The 25,883-nt window shown below is 46.4% G+C and overlaps 1 protein-coding gene across 1 annotated transcript in view; it reads right to left on the bottom strand.

Annotated features, from left to right (window-relative positions):
- Positions 1-25,883, bottom strand: part of LOC138492324 (clustered mitochondria protein homolog) — a 1,100,229-nt gene that overhangs the window by 793,660 nt on the left and 280,686 nt on the right. The window contains exon 8 of the mRNA XM_069619372.1: positions 5,764-5,911. Within this exon, the coding sequence (XP_069475473.1) occupies positions 5,764-5,911 (148 nt within the window). The remainder of the gene's footprint in view (positions 1-5,763; positions 5,912-25,883) is intronic.

Here is a 25,883-nt window from a genome sequence, read left to right as displayed (position 1 = left end):
TTCATTCAGTTCGCAGTTTATAAGGCAGACTGTTTCAATTCTTATAAAATATTACCACACAACCTTCCCCTCGTGAATAAGTCTATTGAATGTGGCCGGTATGCGTTTGCATTATCCCATGAATCTGAGGTTTCTTCCTGGTTGGTAAGCTTCACATAGGATGCAAGGCATTTAAAACCTCCCCAGAGGCGTTTCAGTGTGTGATTTAACATGCTTTAAAAGTGCATTATGATTTTAAGCCAAGGATCATTCAGACAACTCCATTTTGACTGAGCTCAAGTTAATGTATTAATGGCTTATTCAAGTGCATGTACAAGGTATTGCATTAGTAACAGTTTGCTACAACCAGGGCTCTAATCAGGTTGATCTTTTGGGCCACTTCCAGGTTTGGGCTTATTGTGTGCAGTTGAAAGCTTGTTTTTCAGGTTATTTTATTAGTTTGCTGCATGAAAGGAGGATCCCTAGATTTGCAACACTGCTGGCTAGAAAGGGGGAGTTACCCATCTCTTCTGGCCATTGTAATTTAGATGGCAACGGAATGCCATAAATAGTTTCAGATTTGCTTACATTTAGACAGGGGTGATCAATCATCCTGTCCTGAACCGTATGGAGACAGCTTCAAACGGTTTAACCGGAGGTTCACAGAGCCCACTTTAGCATTACATGAACCCATATTGGGCAAAAGCTAGAAAGGTTGTTTTCCTCTAATTTTCAGGTAGTTTCTTTTGTATGCATGTGCTCTTCTGAGTTAGCCTAGCAGGTTATCAAGTGGGGAGACCTAATCCCTTATCGATATTTATGGAGGGTGATGGCCCAAGTATTAAGATGTTGCCTTACTAACTACAGATGTACACATTTGAAACATTCACCCTATAGAGTACAATTCTCACAGATTGTATCCATTGGGGAGATTTTATATACATTCTGAAAATAATTGTTGACTGTAAGGGATGTGTTCTTGAGCTGTAGAACCTTATTATGATCTTTACAGATCAATGTGGTATTTCTTTGAAGGCTTCAAGCCCTGTTGGGCAGAATTGCATGCAGTACCCTGTGGGACCACCACATACAATTAGGACTACAAGTGTAAGCAAAATCAACCTTTGGTATAAGTTTGTACTACACAGTTTTTATTAGCGAGCTGAGCAGCCCCGCTTAACAAGAGGGAATGTGAGCAGTAAAATAAGTTACACAGAGGTCTTACAATCACAGTGTTTCAAGTAGACACTTACACTCAAGGTTTCTTGGTAAAACTAATTTATTGCACAATCATTTAGAAAACATTCAATAGGAGGCGGCAACTTAATATCATACACAAATATACTTCAGTTCCAAACCCACAAGTTTGAGTAAATAAGGCTCCCTGAAATAGGAGCAAAACGGCACTTCAGTTACTTTAAATAGGAGGAAAAAGGCACAAGTTAAGAAGATAGATCACAAATACTTTCTTAGGCAGTGCAAATAGTTCAGTTCATTTGAGGACTCGATTCAGTCCAATAAGCCTAGGCTAAAGTCAATGGGCTAGTGTCTTGGATAGGAAAGAGCAGTTCTTGTAGTAAACGGTAAAGTCTTTGCCAAAGTTCTAAGAAGTAGTTTGTACGAAAAAGAATCATGTTGAGTCACAAGCTGATTAGGCCTGCAAGTTGGGAAAGTTTCACGAACTTCACCGCGAGAGGCAAGTTCTCTCAATCGGGTTGGCACAGAACCTTAGTATGAAGAAAAGATGCAGCTGAAAACGTTGGTTCCTGGCAGTTCCTGCAGATCTCACTGTTCCTGGGCCTCAGTCATGGGGACAAGAGGGAGGACATCGGGGGACTCCTGCACTGCACGGGGACGGGTCAAACAAGCTGGCAAAATGAAGATCTTCGGTTCAAGTAGCTGTCGTCAAGCACACAAGCTGAGTCCTTCCCCCTGGTTAATCCCAACCGGCTCCGAGAATGGTATCCAGGTGGCTTACAAGTTGATTGGTCCTACCAATTCAAAGGAAGAAGTCATCCTTGGAGGGCTTCTATGTCGAGATGAACTTGGCGATTAAGACCAGCAGCAGGGCTTTGCCGGGCAAACCAACGGTCCAGGAGTTGCAGCAGCCGTCTTCTTCCAGCTCATCTTCGGTTCTTTCGTTCCAGTGGTCAACTCTGCTTTCCAGTCCAAGAGACTCGCCTTTTAAACATTTTTCTCCCATTCATTCCAGCCTAGCTGCCACTCACCCAGCAGGGTGGCTGTCCTTGCCGGACAGTCAGCCAGCCAGTCACGCCAGAGTGCATTTGGGTCTCCTAGGAGACTAAGCACAGTGAGTTTCGGGCACCTCCCTTACTTCCTGCCCACCTCAGACACTCAGGCGCCAGAGGCAGTCTTCAGTCCTGAAGCCCGCCAAAGGCATAGAAAAAAAGGGACCAGACCTAGTTTGGTGCACAGAGACAAACTCTAGAAGGACCTTTCCAAAACACAAATGGCGAAAAAACACTGGGACCCGTTTAAACAAAGGGGCTTAAGGCACTATCCTGAAAAACATGGCTCCTACGATTTTTACCCACCGGTGTTCACGGTCGGGAAAAATCATAGTTCGTTGTAAACCACTGCCACCACCCATTTCGATAGGAAAGGGGTACCATTTAACTGCTACATCAGTTTCTAGACAAAGGGGATACTAGGTAACCCCTACAGCACTCTTTAGGAAGATAGTGTGTGCTGGGTCTAGGACTAGTAAAGTCAATTTAACCTTACATTCTGTGGGAAACAGTAGTTTATCCCAGATAAGGTATTTAAACCTTTTGGCAGTCTAAAAGACATCCCTGTGTCACTGCACTGAGGGTGCTGTGTGACGCACATAAAAAAGAGGATGCTTATGGAGTTATCTAAAACTCCATAACCAAAAAGAAATAACACAGAAAACAGAATTTAAACGGAATTAAAAAGTTCAAAGCCCCAAAGTTTAGCAAAAGAGCTGGGGGGGGGTCTAAGGTAGAGGGAGTAAGCACCTTATGAGAATTCTCCGTAACAAGCCCTAAACCAGACAAAGTGAATTCATGGTTTCTCCTGGTTTGCCTTGCAAACTACATTCAATCCATGCTCCCCAAATATCAAGTTGAATATTCTCTAAACAAGGAACAGCACATTCGATTCCATTCAACAAATCATTGCAATCTGTATATTCTGGTGCTAGAAATGGAAGTCACATCTATGAGAAAATGCAAACCTTGCTAGAAAAAAGTCTAATCAATGATTTCAGGTCCCCTTCTTCATGTGATCATGCATATCCACATAAAATATTTAATATTTTGTTAATGCCTCACAAGCGTCAGATTTGGGAATAGGAAAAAAGTTAGATCTGGACAAAAGGTGCGCCTGTCGGAGAAAATGTGGAACTGAAATATACTATTGTGTGCCAGGTCAAAAGCAAACCTTTCTGCCTTCTTTGTGGTACTCAGTCCCTTTACTGGTTACCCTGCATCCCAGGCAAGCAATCTCAATGGACTTTATCAACACCCAACAGTCAGGCTAAAGATCTACTGTAATGTTTTCATACGAAACAAGTCCCACTTCTTAAAAATGAAGATACTTAACCTCATGGTCTCCCCAAAAACCTCATGTGGTGGGTCGTTAGGAGTCACGGAAGACATGATTCAGATTATTTTAATTAAAATAAGGAAATAGCTAAACTTTCCCCATCACTAAAGGAAGTGCCCTGCCTATATAAAGAAACTAAAAGGTGCTTGTTCGTGGTCATGAATTCCAAAAGAAAATATGTCCTATGTCCAAACTACCGTATCTGCCCCTGCCACCAACTTTAATATAAATAGACCAAGGGAATGATTGTCTTCGTCTGGCCTCTCCAGTTCATTCTTTGTTTGCAGCACCTCAGTGGGACAAATCTCTGCGATCAACTCTTGTAGCTCCTCAAGAACACTTCTCTCTCATACTTTGTAGTATGTCTTCACTGTAACCGGTCTTGATACTCAAGATTGTTACTTGTACTTTCCTCCCAACCCCCCCTTCCAGGAGTACTTGAAAAGGGTTTTCTTTTATGGTTTTCTAAACTCTCAATATGATAAGTTCAGTCTTATAGTGTCTTTTCTTTTGATTGTACAACAACTGTGTTAACCCCGCCCCCTCTCTTCTAGGCTTTTCACTTCTTGGTAGACTTTGTTGCTTATTTGATAACTCGTTCTGAACAATGGGACGATGTTTCAACTTCATACAATGACTCTTGCATCTGGATTATTCGTTATTTGCCTCAAACTCCAATCGCATAATTGTATCCCTGCTTTATCCTTCTTGTGACTGGGATGAGTTGCCTCTGATTGATAAGGCTATCCCATGCCCCTCCAACTTCTCCTGGTCCCCCAGGTACCTCTCTTGATCGACGCTGGTGGTTGAGCTCCGCTCGGGACGGTTCCTCCTCTCTGCTTCTCAGCTTCCATTTTACAGTCCGCGTCAGACTCCTGCAACGTACTGGTGCTGCAGATTGGAATCGGGATACGCTTCCCGTACCGGCGGTATCAGCTGTGTTTGTAGGGCATCCTGCCCACCACATCCAGCTTGTGGGTCACACCACCACCGGGTTTCTTGTTCCTCTCTCGGTCGAGACGAGGGCTGCAGTACTAGCTTGCGCTCTGCCTCCAGCCAGCGTAATGTTTTCATGAGGCTTCCCCTGAGCATCAGGCGCTCCTCTTCTCTTCCTCCTTGTCACAGTTAAACATTTATCTCGTACTCTTATTAAAGCGATATCTTCCTTTTCTTGTACAATTGGGTTTAGTCTTGCCTTGCCTTCAACCAAAGATAGGGATATCACACTCGTCAGCTTACCAGGTAGTCCCATTTATGCAACTAAATTAGTTTTCCTAGGAAGTTCCGTGCAGAAACGGGAGTCCTTGTCCCTAGCCCTCCCAAAGGGAGAGTCTCTCCTGGAGAGGTCAAACTTGCCTCGACCCATAGGGAGGGTTTTGCAGAGCAGGCTCACCTCCCTAACCAAGAGGGGAGGACTCCCCATTAGGGGGTTCATGCCTGCAATTCGTCACACTCATGACTGGCAAGTGATCAACATTTTGTCTTGTCTGGAAGCAAACAACCAAACAATTAGCTATGAATCAACTACTCCACAACTAATCATCTTATGGGCAATGAGCAGTCTGAGAAGGCCAGTTAAACTGTGCAGACCGTGTTTGTTCTTGTATTGTGAGGATTCCAAATATTGGACATTATGCTTAAGTGTAGCATATACACAGTATATGCTACATTTAAGTATATTGGGACCTTTGCTTTTCAAGGAGACTGCTCACAATTCCAGGACCTTACAAAATACAACATTAAAGTAGAGACTGAAGAGATTACATTCAGTGGATCTTTGCAATCACATAATTACAGTTTCTAGTCCTTTATGTTAGGACCAGAGTTTATTCAGCCTGTTCCTGTGAATAAGAAATCAGGACAATGTAAATTAGTTCAATAAATCAGTGCATGCACATAAAAGAATAATAAAACATTGTTCAAGTAGCGCTTACTTTTATCATTTTGCAGCTTGTAATCACAATAAATGTTTGGCATATTTTATCACAAATTAATTACAGATGATCAATGACACCCTATTAGCACCCTTCAAAGAAATGCCCAGTAGAAACTCTTGCAATTTATATTATGACTTGCAGGTTGTATACAGTTCTCAAAGGAGTCCATCTGTTTTCCCTTGTGAATATCTGAATTGGATGACTCCTATTTTTTTGTAACTAGCAAGTTAATATGAAACAAATGCATGGTTTGCTGTACCTGGCCAGGGATGTGCTCTTCATAGCCCATACGAGATGTGTAAGCATCTTCTGCTCTCACACAGTCAATGAAGTGGTTCGTGCAGGGAGCCGTCCAACTGTACATTTGGAATGGCGTAGCAATTCTTTCAAGTGGATGCCGATGAACTCTGCTCATTTGGAAGAAAAACACAGGACCATGATTGAAATAAGCATCTTCAGGAAGATTATGGTTGTGCACATTCAAACATGGTCATAAACTTACGTTACAGCTAACAATGGCCCAGAACAATCAAAATATCATACTTGACTGAAAATGGACATTCATCTCAGATGAATCTCCAACTGTAGGCGTGCTAGAGCGGAACACTAATAAAATAGATAAATGAAAGGAAGGACCTTTTAGTGAATTTCCAAAAGGGAGACAGATTCTCTACACATATGGAAAATGTATAGCCTTTATTTATGCAATCCGTCTATTTGTAGCTATGGATCCTCTTTTTCATTTTCTAGTATTGGTTGAGGGATTTCCGGTCAAATCTATTTTATGCTTGTAGTGACTATGCATTATCTTGGCTGATGCTCCAATAAAAAGAAAAAAAAAGAAAATGGATCAGACTTGAAAGGCAACAGGGAAAACGTTTGTTAGGCAATGTTTGTATGCAGTACCCTTTGGGTGCACTCTACACAACTCTGACCACAGGTATAGGGAACCCAACCTTTGGTATAAGCTAGTACTACACAGTTTTGGTAGCGTGTTGAGCAGCCAGGCTTATCCCAAGAGAGGTCAATGTGAGCTGTAGGGGAGTTGCACAGAGATTCACAGTGACAAGTATTCAAATAAAGACTTACACACATGGTTTCTTGAATACACAATTATTTATTTAACAGTCAGTTGGAATAAGCCTTCTTCAGAAGGAAGCAATATAACAGTAACTCAAATACACTTTATAACATTCACACTCTTAATGTTTCTAAATCAGTAGATACCCTTTCGGGATGGACCACAGACACAACCTACACCCTCAGGTGACTTCAATTGATAGGGTGCTGGGGACATTAATATATCACTGTTGCATTCGGAATCATGTAGGAATAAGTCAAAGGAAAAGATAGTTAGAACATACAAGAGACCACAAATATTTTTAAGCAGGCAAATACTCTCAGATCCTCCAATAAGAAGTCATTTGTTTAAAAAGGCTAAGCCAAAGTCAATAGGCAAAAGTCTATATGAGCTGAAGTTCTTCTTTGCAGGTAAGTAGACAAAGTCTTTGCACAATGTTTTAGAAGTCTGTAGGCAGGAAGAATCAAATGGGCCAGAAGCTGTTAGACTTGTAAAACGTAGAAGATGCAAGTAACTCTACAATGAGAGGCAAGTTCTCTGAGACTTTACAGAACATTTGTGTTGAAGAAAAAGTGCAGCAGATGACTTCTGTTCCTGGGCCTCAGTCATGGTGACAAGAGAGGACTTCTGGGGACTCCCGCACTGCAATGAGATGGTCACCGCTCGCAACCAGCAATCTTTCCAACAAGTGCCACTTCGGTGTTTCAGTTCCTCGCGACTACCGCAAATAGCAAGACTGCGGTTTCTAGCTGTCGAAATGGACCTTCCTTGTTTCAGGGGTCCGGCACTCTGTTGATGGGGCTCAGGCCCGGTCAGTCCTGCTTCCTGGCAGTCCAGAGGATCTACCTGGAGATCTTGGACAACTTAAAAGCAACGCACACAATCTGGTGTTCCTCTCCCTGGCTATTCGGTTTCCAGCAGCAACTCTGTGGAAATTCAACCAGCTCCGAGAAGGATGTCCAGGTGGCTTACTTTGGAGTTGATTGGTCCCACCAACTCAAGGGGAGAAGTCGTCCTTGCAGGGGCTTCTCTGTCGATACGAATTTGGAGTTTCAGCACAGCAGCAGGGCTTCACGGGGAAAACCAACAGTCCGGGAGTTGCAGCAGGAGTCCTCTTCAAGTTCTTCTTCAGTTCCTTCATCCAGTGGCCGACTCTGCTTTACAAGCCAAAAGCCTCGCCTTTTATTCAGTTCTCTCCCATTCATTCCAGCCTAGCTGTTAGTCACCCAGCAGGGTGGTTGTCCTTGCCAAACAGTCAGCTGGCCAATCACCTAGGCGTGCATTCCTGTCTCCTAGGAGACTACACACAGGGAGTTTTCAGGCCTTTCCCTCGCTTCCTGCCCCCGCCAGACACCCTGGAGCCAGAGACGGGCTTCACTCGTGAATCCCGCCAAAGGCAAAACGAACAAAGGGACCAAACCTGGTTTGGCACGCAGAGTAAAACTCAATAAGGACCTTTCCACAAAGAAATGGCAAAAAAAGAAGACCAGGGCCATTTTGACAAAAATGGCACCCTTGGGTGCTTTACTACAGCTGCAAACAGAGCCCGCAGTAAAAGCACACCACGGTAGTTAAAAGTAAACCACTGCCACCAGCCATTCATCGACAAAAGGGTAACAAAAATGTTACATGAGAAGCTAGACAAAGGGGATACTAAGTAACCCTTCCAGCACCCGATTGTAAAATAGTAGGTGCTGGGTCTAGAAAGTTACAGATGTACGTAAAGTCAATTTCCCTTTACTGCTATTGGAAACAGTAGTTTGTCCAAGAGAAGGTATATAAACCTTTGGGAAATCTGAAAGACTTTCCTGTGCCACTGCACTGAAGGTTCTATGTGACAATGTAAAAGATGATGCCTATGGAGTTTGTCAGACTCCACAACCAAAAGAAACAGAGTTCAAATCACAAAACCTACACGATAGTGGGGAATAAAAGGGTCTCACTCTATCCAAGTAAATAATTCAATTCCTAGAGTCCAGCAAAAGAGCTGGGGGGGGTCTCTAAGGTAGAGAGGAATAAGCACATTTCTGAGAATTCTCCCTAACACGTAGGTTTTATTACCCTAGTTTTAACTGCAGGCTGACAACCATTAGAAGGGCAACAAGCCGTAACCTCTCCCGGAATGGTATTAAGAGTATCCTTCTCCAAGGATAAATACCATTCTCAACCCATGGCATCTCGTCGCTACCCACGGTCATGTCTCCATGCAGGTGATCCTCCCGCAGGACACCACCCCAGAATGGGATCAGAAAGCATCTGCACTCTCTCTTAGCCACCTGGGAGGAGACTTTAGGCAGGGTTTTTGTGGGGGATCTGCAAGATTTCCCACATCACCCCGAGGCTTCTGAAACCAGCGGGCCCACTTACTTTATGTATTGGTTCATTTGAAGGAGGCCCAGGGGTTGCTATTAGAGAGGTCACTTTTAGCATTAGCAGTTGGTCAGCTGTTCTACGCTCTGACAAGAAGGCTCCAAGACTAGACAGCTGGATGACCATGGCACTATGAAGAAGAGACAACCACGATGCAGACGACACTCAGGACACAATTCAAACACGAGACTGCGATGAACACCACGATCAGTCAGCAGAAGACGATTCTTGTGGCGGAGACAAAGAAGTGGCAACAATGATCTATGGCTCTTTAGCACGATGCTGCTCTTCGAAGCGGTCTTGGTGCCAACAAACATGTGAAGAATGGCTGCAGGAGGAGTCCTCTTATCCTAAATCTAGCTAGAGTTGCCCCGAGCTTACCAATAGTAAGAATATACAGCATTCAAACTGGCTGGCGAAGTTCAATAATGGACAGCCTCTGTCACCACATTTGCCCTTCAACAGACACTCCAGACCGTCCCAGACCCCCATATCCAGCCACAAATGCATGCAGCTGCATTGCCCGAAGGACTTCTTATATGGAATATCTGACCGAGGGGGCAGGAAGAACCCCAAAAGACAAGATGGCCGAAGAACAAGGAGAAATCTCGAGGCAAGACCTTTTTAGAGACTATGGTACTATAAAAGGCATTACTCAGTAAAATACAAAAGTGTATGTGAGAAAAGTTAAAAACGTGGTAGAAAACTATCCACTGCCACCAGCCCATCCTGGACACATCAAGCAAGGAACAGAAATGTTGCTTAGAACAAAAGAAAAATGAATGCAAAGTACCCCTGCTGCACTTCACTGTACTATGTGTGCAGCTGAAAACAAACAAGGAATTTCGTAACAAAGGACAGAGTCCCCCTGCCCTGATGGCCAATAGAACTGATCAGTGCCCCCAAAATAGAGGAGCGGAGCAAGTAAAGTAGAAAGTGCTTTACTTGCCTTCAAAAGTCAAGGTTCAAAACAAAACCAAATGTTGGTGGGTTGGGGGGTGGGGGTGAAGAGTTTGATAAAGGTCTATGGAAGGAAGCATCAAAAAGAAAGTCTTTCCTAACTGCTATCAACTGCTAATGGTTCCATGAACATGACAGAGGGCTTAGAAAGACAACTGGGATAAGTACTGCAGCCCAAACATTCTATGCTAGGTGTATCATTATTCATGCAAAGTAATGTGTTACTGTTCGGCAGAGTTTGCATGCAGAACCCTCTGGTACTACTACACACTATGTGTACACTGGTATGCACTGGTATGACTACAGGTGTAAGCAAAACCAACCTTTGGGATAAGTCTGTACCACACAGTTTTGGTAGCGAGCTGAGCAGCCAGGCTTATCTCAAGTGAGCCTGTAAGGGTGTTACACAAAGGTCCACAATGACAAGTATTCAGATAGACACTAGGCACCTCCCTCACTTCCTGGCCACCCCAGACATTGAGGCGCCAGAGGCGGTCTTCAGTCCTGAAGCCCGCCAAAGGTGTAGGAACAAAGGGACGAAACCTGGTTTGGCGCGCAGAGACAAACTCTAGAAGGACCTTTCCAAAAAGAAACAGAAAAAAAAAGAAGACCAGGTCTGATTTAAACAATGGGGCTTAAGGCGCAATCTTGAAAAACATGGCTCTTGCAATTTTTAGCTACCAGTGTTCAGGGTCAGGAAAAATCATGGTAGTTCGTTGTAAAACCACTGCCACCAGCTATTTCAATAGGAATGGGTAGCAATTGACGGATACATGAGTTTCTAGACACAGGAGATACTAGGTAACCCCTCCAGCACTCTATAGGAAGATAGTGTGTGCAGGCTCTAGGAATTTAAAAAGACTAGTAAAGTCATTTTAACCTTACGGTCTCTGGGAAACAGTTTATCCCAGAGAAGGTATTTAAACCTTTTGGAAGTCTAAAAGACATCCCTGTGTCACTGCACTGAAGGTGCTGTGTAACACACATGAAAAGATGATGCCTATGTAGTTATCTCAAACTCCATAATCAAAGAACACAAGAGTAAAACACACATCAAAATACATGAGAGGGGGAAAAAAGTCCAACACTCTTCCCAGGTAAAAAAAATCAAGTCATCAAAATCCAGCAACGTTGCTGGGGGTCTCTAAGGTGAAGGGAATTAGCACATTTATGAGAATTCTCCCTAACAATAATTAGCACACAGGAGGGAGGGGTAGCTTGTCACTTTCTATGTTATAATATAGTAAAATCCGTATTTTGGTGCGAGGCCCCCCGTTAACAAAACATCCAAAGGATTCACCCGTAACATTTCGTCCTTTATTGCCAGGTCACGAAATCCCATATATGGTCATGCATTTGCCAGAGAAAGCTGCTGCTTTCGAGGGCTGGTGCTGCCTTTGTGTGTGGCCTAGGAAGGGGACCACACACACACACACAGCCGCCTGGCGGCCCCGTTCCACATCCATGGAGCCAGAGAGTCTAGGTGTGGGGCCGGAGTTAAAAAAAATAGTTGTCCCTGATTGGACAACTACCTGCTGTATGAATGGTGGAGATCCTTGCCATTGGTGGGCTTGGACTTGCTTTCAGGCTGGATTTTGGATAAGATGAATTTAGGCAAAGTTTGTATGCAGTACCCTTAGGGACTACTACACACAACTAGGACTACAGGTGTAAGGAAACTTACCTTTGGTATAAGTCTGTACTACACAATTTTGGTAGCGTTGCTGAGCAGCCAGGCTTTTCTCAAGAGGGGGACGTGAGCTGTAATGATGTTACACAGAGGTCTACATTCACAAGTATCCAAATAGACTTATACTCAAGGTTTCTTGGTAAAACAATTATTAATTTATTTCACAGTCAGTTATAAAACATTCGCTAGAAGGAGGCAATATATATCACTCAGGGATATACTTCAGTACTTTACACTGTATGTTTCTGAGGCATTCAAACTACTTTGAAGGAAGAGCAAAATTGTGTTCAGAGTACTTTGAAGTAGGAGCAAAAAGGCATAGGTTAATAAAAAGAAGATCACAATTATTCTTAGACAGTGCAAATGTTTTCAGTTCACCAGAGGAGTCGATTCAATGCAATAGGTTAGGCCAAAGTCAATGGGCTAAAGTCTTGTATAGGATGAAGCAGTTCTGGTAGTTAAACGGAAAAGTCTTTGCCAAAGTTCTCAGAAGTAGTTTGTAAAAGAAAGAATCATATGTTGGGTCACAAGCTGATTAGGCATGTAAGTTGCAAATGTTCCAAGCACTTTCGCAGTGAGAGGCAAGTTCTCTTGGTCGGGTTTCACAGTACCTTAGAATGAAGAAAAAGATGCAGCTGAAGACTTCTGTTCCTGGCAGTTCCTGCAGATCTCGCTGTTTCTGAGCCTCAGTTCTAACCAGCTCCAAGAATGGTATCCAGGTGGCTTACGAGTTGATTGGTCCCACCAACTCAATGGAAAAAGTCGTCCTAGAAGGGGCTTCTCTGTCTAGGTGAACTTGGCGATTCGGACCTGCAGCAGGGCTTCACCGGGCAAACCAACGGTCCAGGAGTTGCAGCAGCCGTCCTCTTCAAGCTCGTCTACGGTTCTTTCATTCCAGTGGTCGACTGCCTTCCATGCCAAGAGACTCGCCTTTTATTCAGTTCTCTCCCATTCATTCCAGCCTACCTGCCACTCACCCAGCAGGGTGGATGTCCTTGCCGGACAGTGAGCCAGCCAATAACGACAGAGTGCATTTGGGTCTCCTAGGAGACGAAGCACGGGGTGTTTCAGGCACCTCCTTCACTTCCTGCCCACCCCAGAAACTCAGGTGCCAGAGGCGGTCTTCAGTCCTGAAGCCCACCAAAGGCAAAGGAACAAGGGGACCAAACCTGGTTTGGCGCTCTGAGACAAACTCTAGAAGGACCTTCCCAAAAAGAAATGGCGAAAAAAGACCGGGACCTGTTTAAACAAAGGGGGCTCAGACACCATCTTGAAAAACATGGCTCCCACGATTTAACACTACTGGTGTTCGCGGTCGGGAAAAGTCATGGTGGTTCATTGTAAAACCACTCCACCAGCCATTTCAAGAGGAAAGGGCAGCATTTGACTGCTACATGTGTTTCTAGACACCGGGGATACGAAGTAACCCCTCCAGCACTCTATTGTAAGATCGGGTGTGCTGGGTCTAGGAATTTAAAAAGACTAGTAAAGTTAATTTCACTTTACTTTCTCTGGGAAACAGTAGTTTATCCCAGAGAAGGTAATTAAACCTTGGGACAGCCAAAAAGGCTTCACTGCACTGAGGGTGCTGTGTGACACAAATGAAAAGATGATCCCCATGGAGCGGTTTAGGCTCAATAACCAAATGAAACACAAATGAAAATGCATGAGAGTGGGAAAAAGGCGCACACTGTCTCCAGGTAAGAAAATCAAGTCCTCAAAATCTAGCAAATTCGCTGGGGGTCTCTAAGGTGAAGGGAATTAGCACATTTGTGAGAATTCTCCCTAACAGAAGAGGACTCCAACAGCCATTTCTTCAGATCAGCGCTGGAGCCAAGAATCCCTCTTAGATGAATAGCCAACTGAAGATCCGTAGTCCTGAAGAGGGTTGGCATTTCTTCCTATGTCTGCCCAGGTGAACCCCTGTTGGACTACCTGATCTCCAAAGACGCTGAGCGGTGCTTCAGATCTTGGGCTAGTAGGACCAACGAGTTTCGAAGCCTTCAAGGATCCAGCCGTCCTGCGCCTTCGGAGGTGTCCCTAGACCGCCCGGTGCACTGATCAGCTCTCTTGGGATACCTTGCCAGAAGTTTCACTGTTCCGTGGTTGCACCAAGAACTTCATCAGTCGCCATGCTTCAACTGTGAATTTCAGCATTCCATCCTCAAGAGATCCTGTCCTAGAGAAGCTTCTTCACTCGATGGAACTCACCTTCCATCATCCTGTGCCTTCCATCATCCTGTGAAGTGTCCTGAAGTGGCCTGCATCAGTGAATCTTTCCTTGCTTCATCACCAGGGGTTACATATCTTGCCTCTGCACCCGTCTGAACAATCCTTGCACTTGCAGCTCCTGGGGAACTCTCACCAGAACCAAGGGATGGACATCCAACCTCTAGCGACCCCTAGTTGACCCATAAAGTCATCTGGGAAAGTCGGTGTCAGAGGGGTTAAGTGAACACAGACGTGTGTGTCCCCTGTCCTCCCTGATAGCATTGGGAACTAGTCCTATTGTATCCTACCATTCCACTGCATTTTGGTAGTCGAACTTGGCTAGTATTTTCAGAAAAATAAGAACAATTCACTTTCCTAGCAACCTTGTTGAATATCTTCTTTTGATCAATCACCAGCACAAGTAAAATTAGAATGTGCCTACAGAGACTACATTCTGGGTAGAAGCATTGCGACTCCTTTAACGTTCGGCTAAAGGACCCATTCATCTTAGGGATAGGACTGCTAAAGTGTTATGGAAATTCACTTGTGACTTGATTCCATCTTTACTGCATTCATTTAATTACCTCCTGTGTTAATTAAGTTATTTGAAAGTATTGTAAGAACCTTTGGTGAACGTATGGGACACATATTACATACCTGTAATTGTCTGACACTTGTAGCTGCTTAGATTCACATGCTTTGCATAGGCCAACATCTAGTGGTAGGTGCATAGTATTGTAGGACTTGTTTTTGAAATTCGAAAAAGGACATTGACAGGGCGTGTCTAATACTATCCCTAGTATTAGGTGTACTGTACCCATGGTAATTCACGAGTCAAAGTCCACAGATTGCTTTCCGACATGAGGGAGCATGAAGTGTAAGGAAGGTGAAGAAAGGTTTAAGATGTTTCAGTCTATCCACCTTCAACTCCAGGAGGGGAGGAAGCATGGGCGCATGGGCCTCCAAGCAGATACAAGCATCAGAAGACTACTACAGGTATATAATGTGTGGTCTAAAGCTTGTGGATCTGCTTAGAATAACATGCTTTGCATAGACTAGCAAGCAGTACCTGGAGAAGGAGATTGGTTGCTAGAAGGTACAGCAGCAACAAGATGTCTTAAGATTGCATGTCCCACCTGAGAATCACTCCTTGTATGAGAATATACACAGTAATGTTGCATTAAAGTGTGGATTGAACACCATGTTGCTGCTTTGCAAATAGCCTTTAGCGGCACATTCGCAATGAATGCTAGGCTAGCCCCGGTACCTCGAGTGGAGTGTGCTCTGGGTGTAAATGGAAACTTCGTTTGGACAGAGTAACAACGTTGTATGCCGTTAACAATCCAGTTTGGAAATGGCTGATATAGAGACAGGATCCCCTTCTCTTCGGTAGATAAGGAGACAAATTAATTGATCGGTCTCCCGGTCTCCCTTATATGTTTTGTTTTATTTAGCTAGTGCATTACAGTCCTCCTGACATCTACTGTATGGAGGCTTCTTTTCTGCAACGTTTTGTGGGTTTTGGAAGAATGCTGAAAGCTCTATGGACTGATTGACATGAAACCTGGATATAAATTTAGGTGTGAACCGTGGATGTGTTCTCAACATTACTTTGTCTTTATGAATGGTTATAAAAGGGTCGGATTCAGAGCTTGCAGTTTACTACTTTCCTTACTGAAATGATTGCTATTAAAAAAGCAGTCTTAAATGTGAGATGTTTAAGACTAGCTTTATGCATTTGTTCCAAAGGGTTCCCCATAATCTTTGTAAGAATTACATTTGAGTCCTACTCTGGGGGTGGAGTTGAAATAGGGGGATATAGTCTTTTGACCCCCTCCATGAAAGCTTTAACCACAGGAACCCTCCACCAAGATACCTTGCTCTGTGATGAGGTGTATGCTGAAGAGTGCAGCTAGATGGATTTTAAGAGAGTTAAAGACCAACCCAGAGTCTAATAAATATAGCAGGTAGTGTATTAGGTTAGAAGATGAATAGTCAATGGGGTTGACATTATGTCTTGCACCACAAGAGAAAATGTTTCCACTTGTTAAAAGGGAGTAGTTTCTTACCTGCAACTCCATTTCTCCAGCGTTGGTTATCTTTCATGGATTCACATGCTGTGACTATTCCCCGTCATCAGGCTGGGAACCTCGGTCATTTTAACTTGGTGTTTTCCAATGGAAAGTTCGACACTTCATTGTCCTATCAATGTCCTTTTTGAGTCCTTTAGTCCCAACCAATAGGATGTAGGGTATAAATATCCCCGTCCCCGCAGCTTCCCTTCATATTTTAATCTCCAAAGTAGAGGAAACCCGAACCAGGTTTGCCTGCAGGGGCGGCCAGCGGGCGCATGTGAATCCATGAAAGATACCAACGCTGGAGAAATGGAATTACAGGTAAGAAACTACTCCCTTCTCCAGCATTGGATCTTTCATGGATTCACATGCTGTGAATAGATTACATAGCAGTACCAATCATGCATGATGGAGTGTAAAGGCAAACCAATATAGAAACAGAATCACATACATGAGACAAAGAAACCCATCCAGTGATCAAGTTCAAAACAAATACCCCGAAGCTGCGAGGCTTACCTTATTGAAACAGACGTTGCAGGACCGCCTGTCCCATCTGCACATCCTCACCATGCTGCTGCTCCAGACAATGTGGTACCGCCCAGGCCGCCGCCTGGCAAATGTCCACCAGCGTAATCTTTGACCATAATGCCACCGACGAAGCCGTAGACCTCGTCGATTGTGGGTTCGGAGTCCTTCCCAAAGGCTTTCCAGCTTTAGTGTGGCAGAACGAAATAGCAACACCCAACGAGAAAGTCCTTGTTTGGAGATTGCCCGTCCTTTGACGGACAACACAAGCCACAAACAGCTGTTGTGATTGTCTGAAATCTTGAGTATGATGCAAATAAAACTTTAACGCCCTCCTCACATCCAGCGAATGCAAAGTCCGTTCTGCAGGCATTGAGGCTGAAGCAAAAAACGAGGCTAACACAATAGAAGAGAGTTTATGAAATGTTGTTGGCACTTTTGAGATAAAGTGCGGATTTGTAGCCAACACCACCTTGTCCTTCAAGAATCTCAAGTATGGAGGGTCCACAACCAATGCTTGCAACTCAGACATTCTTCTGGCTGAAGTAATGGCCACCAGAAAAGCCACCTTCCAAGACAAAAACTGCAAAGGAGGAGTCAACATCGGTTCAAACGGTGGTCTCATCAGACCCGACAGAACCACATTAAGGCTCCATACTGGCAGAAACTTCTTGACTGGAGGAAAAGTATGAAATAACCCCTTCAAGAAATGCTTGATTAGACGATCACTAAGAAATGCCAAGTGTACCTTTACAGAGGATAGCGCCAGGCCCCTTTTTGCCAACTGCAACAGGTAGGGAAGAACTTGCTCAGGTGAAATGTTCAAAGGGTCCACCCCCATCTGGCCCTTACACCACACACAAAACCTTTTCCATTTAGACGCATAAGAGACATTCGTGGACGGTGCTCTTGCCGCCTCCAAAATTCGCTGACAGTCACTACAAAGCCTTAGCAGGTCAAACTCGGAGAAGTCAGGAGCCAAGTCGTCAGGTTGAGAGATCCCGGATTGTGCTGCCACACGGCGCCCTTGTCCTGGGACAGAAGGTCCGGCGTCGCTTCCCAACGAATCGGCTCTGCTACGGACAGATGAAGGAGATCAGAGAACCACGGCTGCCTGGCCCAGAATGGAGCCACCAGAATCACATGGCATGGGTGTCTCCGAATCCATTGGAGGGTCTCTCGAATGAGCGGAAATGGAGGAAATGCATATGCGAGAACGCATCCCCTAGAGACGCAGGGTGAGCCCACCTGCTGGCAAACTCCCTGCACTGTTTGTTCTCTCTCGTTGCGAAGAGATCCAACGGAGGATGGCCCCATTTCTGGAAGATTATGGACACCTGTTGCTCCTTCAGCTGCCATTTGTGGAGCTGGCCTACATCCCTGCTGAGCGCGTCTGCCTGCACATTCAACACTCCCGGCCGAAGAAATGCCACAATGCCAATGTTGTGCAACAGAGCCCAATGCCAAAGTCCCTGTGCTTCTTTCGACAGCACCCTGGAATGCGTGACCCCCTGTTAACTGAGATAAAACATTGTGATGGTATTGTCTGTCAACACCCTCACCACCGAACCACGTATGCACGGCAGAAACGATTTCAGGGCCCAATGTACCGCTCTCAACTAGAGCACATCGATGTGGAACCAAGACTCTACCGGAGACCACAGCCATTGAACCTGTGAGCCGCCAAGATGCGCCCCCCATCCTGTCTGAGAGGCCTCCGCCACAATTGTAAATTGGCACTCAGTTCCAGCAACAGCATGGCCGGAACCAGATTTTCTGTGCACTGCCACCAGCGAAGAGCATCCACCAGACTGCCGTTGATCACCATCTTGTCGGACCACGAGCCGCGACTGAGCCCACCGGTCCGCAAGGAACTCCTGCATCGGCCTCATGAAGAGACGACAGCCATGTCCCCCAACAGTGACATGTAGGTCTGGACCGACACCCTTGCACCAATCTTCCACTCTGCCGCCTTTTGCCGGAGCTTCATTACCCTCTCGCCCGAGGGCTTCACAATTCCCAGATGAGTCTGAAACTCTGCCCCCAGAAACACCAAGTCCTTGGAAGGCGACAGAACAGACTTCTCAAAGTTAATGGCAAAGCCTAGCCGTTAACAGCTGCATGGTAGAGCCAAGACTTTCCTGCGCTTCCCTTGGTGACAAACCCCACACCAGCCAATCGTCCAGGTTCGGGTATACGTGATGTCAAACCCCCCCCCCCCTGTCGGAGCCACGCTGCCACCGGCACCAAACATTTTGGAAACGCCCTGGGAGACGACTTTAAACCACACGTGAGTACCGGAAACTAGTCATGATCTTCTCCTATGAAAAACCGCAGGAACTTGCAGTGCCGTCGACGCATGGGAATGTGGACGTTTGCGTCCTGTAAATCCAACAACGCCAGAAACTCATCCAGCTGCACTGACCAAATGACTTCCTGAAGAGTGAGCATCTTGAACTTCAGGTGTTGCAGAGTCTTGTTCAACGCCAGAAGATCCGGAATGGGCCACCACTTGCCGTTGGGTTTCTTCACCACAAAGTAGTGAGAATAAACCCCTTGGCCTTTCTCGGCCACCGGAACCAATTCTATAGCCCCTTTTTGTAGCAAAAGTACAACCTCCTGTCGCAGGATGTGAAGGTGAGGTTGCACGGCATACACAGGAGGAATGGAAACTGGGGAACACGAACTCCAGCAAGTGGCCCAGACGCACCGCGTCCAACACCCAACGGTCCACCGTAGTCTAGCAATACTCGTCCATGTGCATTGCCACCCTGCCCCCCCCCCGGCAGATTGCCCTGAAGACAGTCATCGTTTTGGCTTAGCCTGTCTCCCCTTAGAGGAGGAGGGCTGCGCACCTCTTTTCCTTGAGGCCTGTAAGTCCCGACTCTTCTGCGCCAACCTCCTATACCCCTAGGAGGAATACCCAGACCGACCATAACCCCAGTCTCTAGTGGAAGTAAACCGGACATTCCCCGAAGCCCCTCGGAACGGACGAAAGGAGCGAAAAGAGCACCCACTCTGCAGAGCTCCCAACGATTTAGCAGTCTCAGTGTCCTCCTTAATTCCTTTGAGGGCCTCATCAATTTTCTCGCCAAACAACTGCTCCCCCTCACAGGGCATGTCCAGAACCTTATAATGCACCTCTGGGCGAAAGTCTGTGCACTTAAACCAGGGTTGGCGACGCAGCACTACGCTGTTGTTAATCTGCTTAAAGCCAGACTCTGCTAGGTCAACGGCAATATTAATGCTGTGATTGCAAGCTTCCTCCCCTTCACTCACCAAAAGCATGGCGGACTTGCAGTGCTCCTCCGGCAGATGTTCGAAAATAGGTGCTAGCCGATGCCACATCTCATGATCAGTGTGCCATGATCGCTAAAGAATTGTCCCTTTCACCGTCGTCGCCCCAACAATCAAAACCTTCTTCCCGAAGGCATCCCGTCTCCTGGCGTCACTGTCCGGAGGGGTAACACTTGTGCCGACTCTGGGCTTTATGGCTGGCTGCCACCGACACCACAGACTCAGGAGTGGGCTGCAACACTAAGCACTTCGGGGTAGAGTCCGGGGCCTTAAACTTCTTCTCCAGCCTTCCTTTGACAGCCGGTTCCGAGAAGGGATGTTGCATCGTGCGCAGGCCCTCCTGCCACACGTGGTCCAAGATAGGCACGGAGAATACAGCTTTCCGTCTCTTGCCCACGTGGTCGAACAGGAAGCACTCCTTCCGCTCTTCCTCAGGAGTCAATCCAAATTCTACACACGCCTTAGCCATCATGGCGTGGAACGCCCCAACATCTTTGGGAGGGGGATGGTTGCGCTGGACGACGAGGGTGTTCCACCACGCCGTGTCCCTCGTCAGTGACGAAGAACCAGTAGACATGGACTCCCAAGGCACACTGACTCCGACTCCATCAGCTCACCACCCTCAGGATAGGAACGTGGAGGATCTTCAATCACCAGCAGAGGCACCGGCAACCCAGCCGTAGCTGACGAACGCGGCGGAACACCAGCAGCGTCCATGACAGGCCCCACCAGAACCATATTCAGAGGGGGTAACCTCGAACCCATCTGGCCCAACAAGGATTGCAGCCTGGACAGAACCTGGAGCGACAACATAGCCTGCGGGTTCCCCAGTGGGTAACTAGCCAGACCAGCCCTCACGGCCCTTGAACTGAGGTCCAACACACTGCAGCCCCAAGGCCGACGGCCCAAACACCAGCTCCCGGTCGACGTCCACCTCAGGACACCGAAAAAGCAGCCATCTCTTGATGTAGAATGGCGTTTGGCATCAGCGAGTCAAAGGTGAAAGACTGCCACGCGTCACTTGTCAGCACCAACCCGTACATATCCATCCTTGACGAGAAAAGCATCGGGCCTTTATCAAACCCTGTCGTTGCCAGAGCCGATGACATAACCGTCGACGACGTTACTGTAGATGCAGAGTAACCGTCGACGACGGGACCCCCGTCAACGAGGACGTCATCAGAACCGCCACCTGCGGTGCAGATTTCCCAGGAGAACAGGCCTGCGTAGCAGCGCTGGACCGGTGCTTAGAGGACTCTCTGCTAGAGGACGACCTGTGATGGTCCCTTGAAGAGGAGCGCTTCCAGTCTTTCCTGGCCTTCTCCTGAGATGCCGACTTCTCGGGCCTACCTCCAGACCCCTGGGAATGGTCCGACCATGTGTGGACAAAGCAGCCCCCTTCGACAGTTGCTTACTCGAAGAGGTCCTACCACTCTTCCCGACCTCCAACCAAGGAGCAGGATGAGATCTCTTAGCCAGAGGCTCAGCCAACGCCGCCCGGCGATGATCCGCCACCTGTACAGGCCGCTCAGATGACAAGCTCCAGACCGACCCGAACTCTGAGGCGGCATAGGTGCCATCATTAAGCCAACAAACCAACCGCAGATTGCGGTCCTTAAGAGTCTTTTGCGAAAAACCTCTACAAATCTCGCAAGAGTCGGCAGAGTGATGGGGGTAAAAGCAGTAGATGCAGTCCATATGCCCGTCCCCCTCATGCATCTTCTTCAGCCCACAAGTCGATCAGGGCCGTAACAGAGAACTCTTCGGAGTCCGAGAAGACATTGCAAACACAATAGCACAAGCACGTACAAAAAACCACAAGGAACACAAGGTGATCCCAACACTTTGGAGACGGTTGAAATCTGAAGGGAAGCCGCGGGCGGGGCTATTCATACCCTACGTCCTATTGGAGGGGACTAAAGCACCCAAAAAGGATGTTGATAGGACACTGAAGTGTCGAAGTTTTCCATAGGAAAACGCTAAGTTAAAATGACCGAGGTTCCCAGCCTGACGACGGGGAATATTCACAGCATGTGAATCCATGAAAGATCCAATGCTGGAGAATAAAAAGGTCTTGTGCTTGGTTTCCCTGCCTCCTTTAAGATGTCCATGCATCTTTGAGGTAAATTTAAGTGGCCAAACTATGAATTCAGGAGCCAAGTTCAGTGTTTGAGGATGTAGATGGTGTGCTATTCCCTGATGCTGGGACAACATGTTGTAAGGGCTGGGCAATTTGGCTGGAGGGCAAACGGACATCCTGAGCAGGTGTGAGAACCATGGTTGACGAGAACCTAGGATCATTGCGAAGTGCTCCTGTTAAATCTTGTGGATTTTGTTGAATAGTGGTGTTTGCGGGGTGAGTGGGGTTGTTGCAAAGAGATCTATGTCTGGATATACCCAGTCTTTGATGACGTTGTTTAGAATGTCCGGGTTTAATTCCCACTTGTGTTCGGTGGGACGCTGTTACGCTCACCTGCCTCCCACAGAGGCGTCCATCTGAACTGGACAGCTGCGGTCTCCACCAATGTGACGCGTAGGGCCGAGATGACGGACTAGACTGGCCCACCTAGCTTCGTTTGCTTGGCCCGTAGGAATATTCTTCTGCAAATGGGGAAAGGGAATTAACCACCCGTGGAGTTGAGCGTAAATCCCCCTGCCCCTGCTCTTCTCCCCACAGATCACCTTTGATGTCCCCTCTTATAGTCTCACCTGAAGGTTTGAAAAGATGAGCTCTCCATCCTGCATTGAGCGCAGGGGCGCGTTGATAACCAGTTGCTTCACTGGCTCGAAGGAATTGGTGAGTTCCAGAACAATATTGACTCCGAAAAGTATGTAGTTCGTAAGAGTGCACATGTCTGACTTTCACTCTTGTCCGATTCCTTGCAGTTTGCAGCTTCACCCCAGCGAAGAGTTCCTCGTGGTAGCTGACGAAGTTCAGGTAAGGATTTGGTTTATCCTACACAGTTCAATAAAATAAGGCCAGAATGTAACCTGTGGCTTGCTCCCTTATTCAGGTGTGGAGAGAAAATATGAAGTTTGGGGAATAATGCCTCCGGCGGGTAAAATTAGCTAAGTCTATTGTGGTGAGAAGAGTTCCCCTTGTTTGTCCTTTCGTCTCACCTTGTTGTCCTTTTGTTCCCCTTAGGGGCCGGGGTACAGCGAGGATGCAATGGAGACTGCGCCGACCCGTGAAGAGGAATAGTACCCCCGGCGGTAATCAGGTAAGTCTATGGGGGTAGTTACTATTGCCTCTTGTTTATTCCCTTGGCTCACCTTTGCTGTTCTTGTGTTCCCCTTAGGTGCCAGAGTGCGGCGGGAACGTGCAGAAGGATGCGGTGGATCGTGAGGATGCTGCGAAGGCCGGTGAGTTCAGTGCGGCGCTGCAGCAGGCGAGGCGGCGCAGGTAAAATGCTTCTTTCTTCCAGCTCGAAGGCGCGGTGGATCCGGAATTCAGGTAAGGATCGTAGGTTTTGCTCTTATTCTAACCTCTTCTTCTTCTGTTCCTCTCTTTTTCTAAGAGCTGCAGACTCGAGGCGGGCGTGGCAGAAGACTCGATGCAGGCTTGCAGACACAGTGAGCGTTATGCTGCTGGATGCAGAATAACGCGAAGCGTGTGCTGCTCTTCGGGCATGGTTTAAATAGCCTCCAAAGTAGTCCCAGGTAAGTATTCCTCCCCAGCCCCACCCGAGTAAAAAAATAGTCCCTAGGTAAAATAGTCCCTTCCAAGCCTCTTTTGGCTTGGAGCTCTTGCAGCATGGTCTACATCAGGTAAGTTTGCAGCATGGTCAGCATCAGGTAAGTTTTAATCAATGAGCCTGGCACCTATGGCGCCAGGACTGACTCTCCATATGAGCCTGGCGCCATAGGCGCCAGGAATGCACCCAAATAGCCCCTAGCAGGGGTTGTTGGGCTTGCTTGGGGTAACTTGATGCCTGCTTCCGGGGTTGCTGGACTTGGTCTGGGTCCCCGGGGGTAGGCATCATGACAGACGCCTCCTGCCTCATTTTTCTGCTTAACACGTCTGCTAGACAGTTGTGTTCCCCTGGAATGTGTCGTCATAGAAGGAAGAGGTTTCTGTTGAGACCAGATCCAAATCCTCAAAGCTAGTTCGGACAGACTTTGTGAGTGTGTCCCGCCTTGCTGGTTTATGTAAAACATGGCCGTTGTGCCGTCTGTCGACTAAAATCAACTTCCCCCTCGAGTTGGTATGAAAGGTTTTCTAGGGCTTTGAATACTGCCAGTCACCCTAGAAGGTCGATATGCATCTGACATTGATTGTGTCCACACTCTGTGCACTGTTTGGTTGAGATAATGGGCTCCTCCCCCCCGAAAGGGAAGCATCTGTTAAAAGTGTCTTCCACTGCAGGGCTGAGAAAGGATTTGCCCTTCAATGGGTTTTCATTTGACCACCACTGCAGTGCTTGAACCATAGCTAGCGCATCACTAGATCGTCCCATTGACTGCTTGCTTGAGATCACCGTTTCACTAGCCACTCTTGTATTGGATGCATGCACAATCTTGCATGTGGCACCAGAAAGATGCAAGAAGTCATCATCCAGAGAAGGCGCATTGCCTTTCGAAACGTTATCTGACAACCGGCTACATAATGAGGAACTTGAAACAGCACGTTTTAAACCCTCCCATTGAAGGGGAGGGCTAATGCATCTTCTGTCTGAATTATTGCCCCCAGGAACTGTTTTACTTGGATGGTGTGGGATGTTTTCACCCACGCATCCGAGCCCTACAACATCACTGTGCATTGCTGATCGCATAAAAAGCAATGCTGCCCACCAGAAAAAGCGCAGTGAAAACCTGACAGAGAAGCCACCATCCACTTTTGATAATTCCCAGACCCATCCTTTGTTTGCACACAGAGCCGTTCAAAAATTAGTTTCATTGGTGTCAAAATTTGCTGAAATCATGGCCCTCAAGACCACCATAAAGATTCAACCTTCTTGTGGGGTGTTCCACATCACTCTACTCCAAGGATCCCCATCAAAACATTGCCAGCAAGGATCGTAACTGTCAAGCCAAATTCCCCTTTTAAATTTAACAACAGCTGTCAAAAAAAATAAAAAATGGTTGCAGTACCATTGCACGCCACTGACCGGCGCTGGCGCTCTATAAATCCTGACAGGAGAGCTGTTTTGCAGAACTGTGCATTGATCAGAAGGTGGTTTTATGTAATTAAAAGTTCAAATGACTTGCCTGTCCATGGGAAACATTCACACCTGCCCTTCCAAGCAACAGCCCAGGATATCACATGGCCCTGTTGATTGGGAGGGATGGGACTTGCCTGCAGGTCACAACACAATAGATTCTTTCAATTGAATAGAATATGCCGATTTGGGGTGTAACTGTAAACAGTGCTCTGGCAGGAAACAGGCCATGAGACCATCTGACTCACCAAGCTTCTGGGGGCGGACCCAAACACTTGTGAATTGAAGGAAAATATATGTTTTATAAGAATACTGATAACTAATTGTAACCAGATGACAGAAATGTACAACTTTGAGATTCTTAAAATGACAATTTCACTCATGGTTCAAGACTCAGCTGGTCGCTCTGATGTTCTGAGGCAAAACCCCGGGAATTATGAATATTGTAGACACTGTGTTTATGCTAGAGACATAGTAATTTACTGTAATATGCCCAGAGAGGGGGTGTACCTCTGTGTAAATTTGGGTAAAAGTCCAATATGGCAAAACCCACTAAAAATGAAAATAAGTTGTCATTTCTGAACCCAAGCTCTTAGGAAGATCAGAGTTGGGCAAGAATGTACCTTAATTCATCTGCAATGTGTACATGTAATTTCAACAACGTGTGTATCTGGGAAGCATGTGTGGTTATGAAAAATCGTTTTTTCTAAGTAAATGCAAAGGGGAGGGACTTCAGCCAGCCATAAAAATAGCATCACTCTGACTCATCCTGACTCACTACTACGTTCTCCAGTCGGAGGACAGAAAATTCGATAGCCTATCAGGATCCTCAGAGGGTTGGGCGTAGAAAATCAGCCAACCCACCCACTTTTAAAACACATAAAAAGAGATCGCTTTGGACAGGCAGGACACATTCATTTTCCATTTCAAACTGATTTCTTGCGAAGCACTCTGCCGGACCAGACAATATCCAGAAGACTCCAGAAACAGAACTTAGAATCCAGACTTCAG

Source organism: Ambystoma mexicanum, chromosome 10 (assembly GCF_040938575.1).
Source record: "Ambystoma mexicanum isolate Mex_15411 chromosome 10, UKY_AmexF1_1, whole genome shotgun sequence".
Classification (NCBI taxonomy): domain Eukaryota; kingdom Metazoa; phylum Chordata; class Amphibia; order Caudata; family Ambystomatidae; genus Ambystoma; species Ambystoma mexicanum.
Note: the sequence above shows the minus strand (reverse complement) of the source record. Positions and strands in the feature narration are given on the sequence as shown.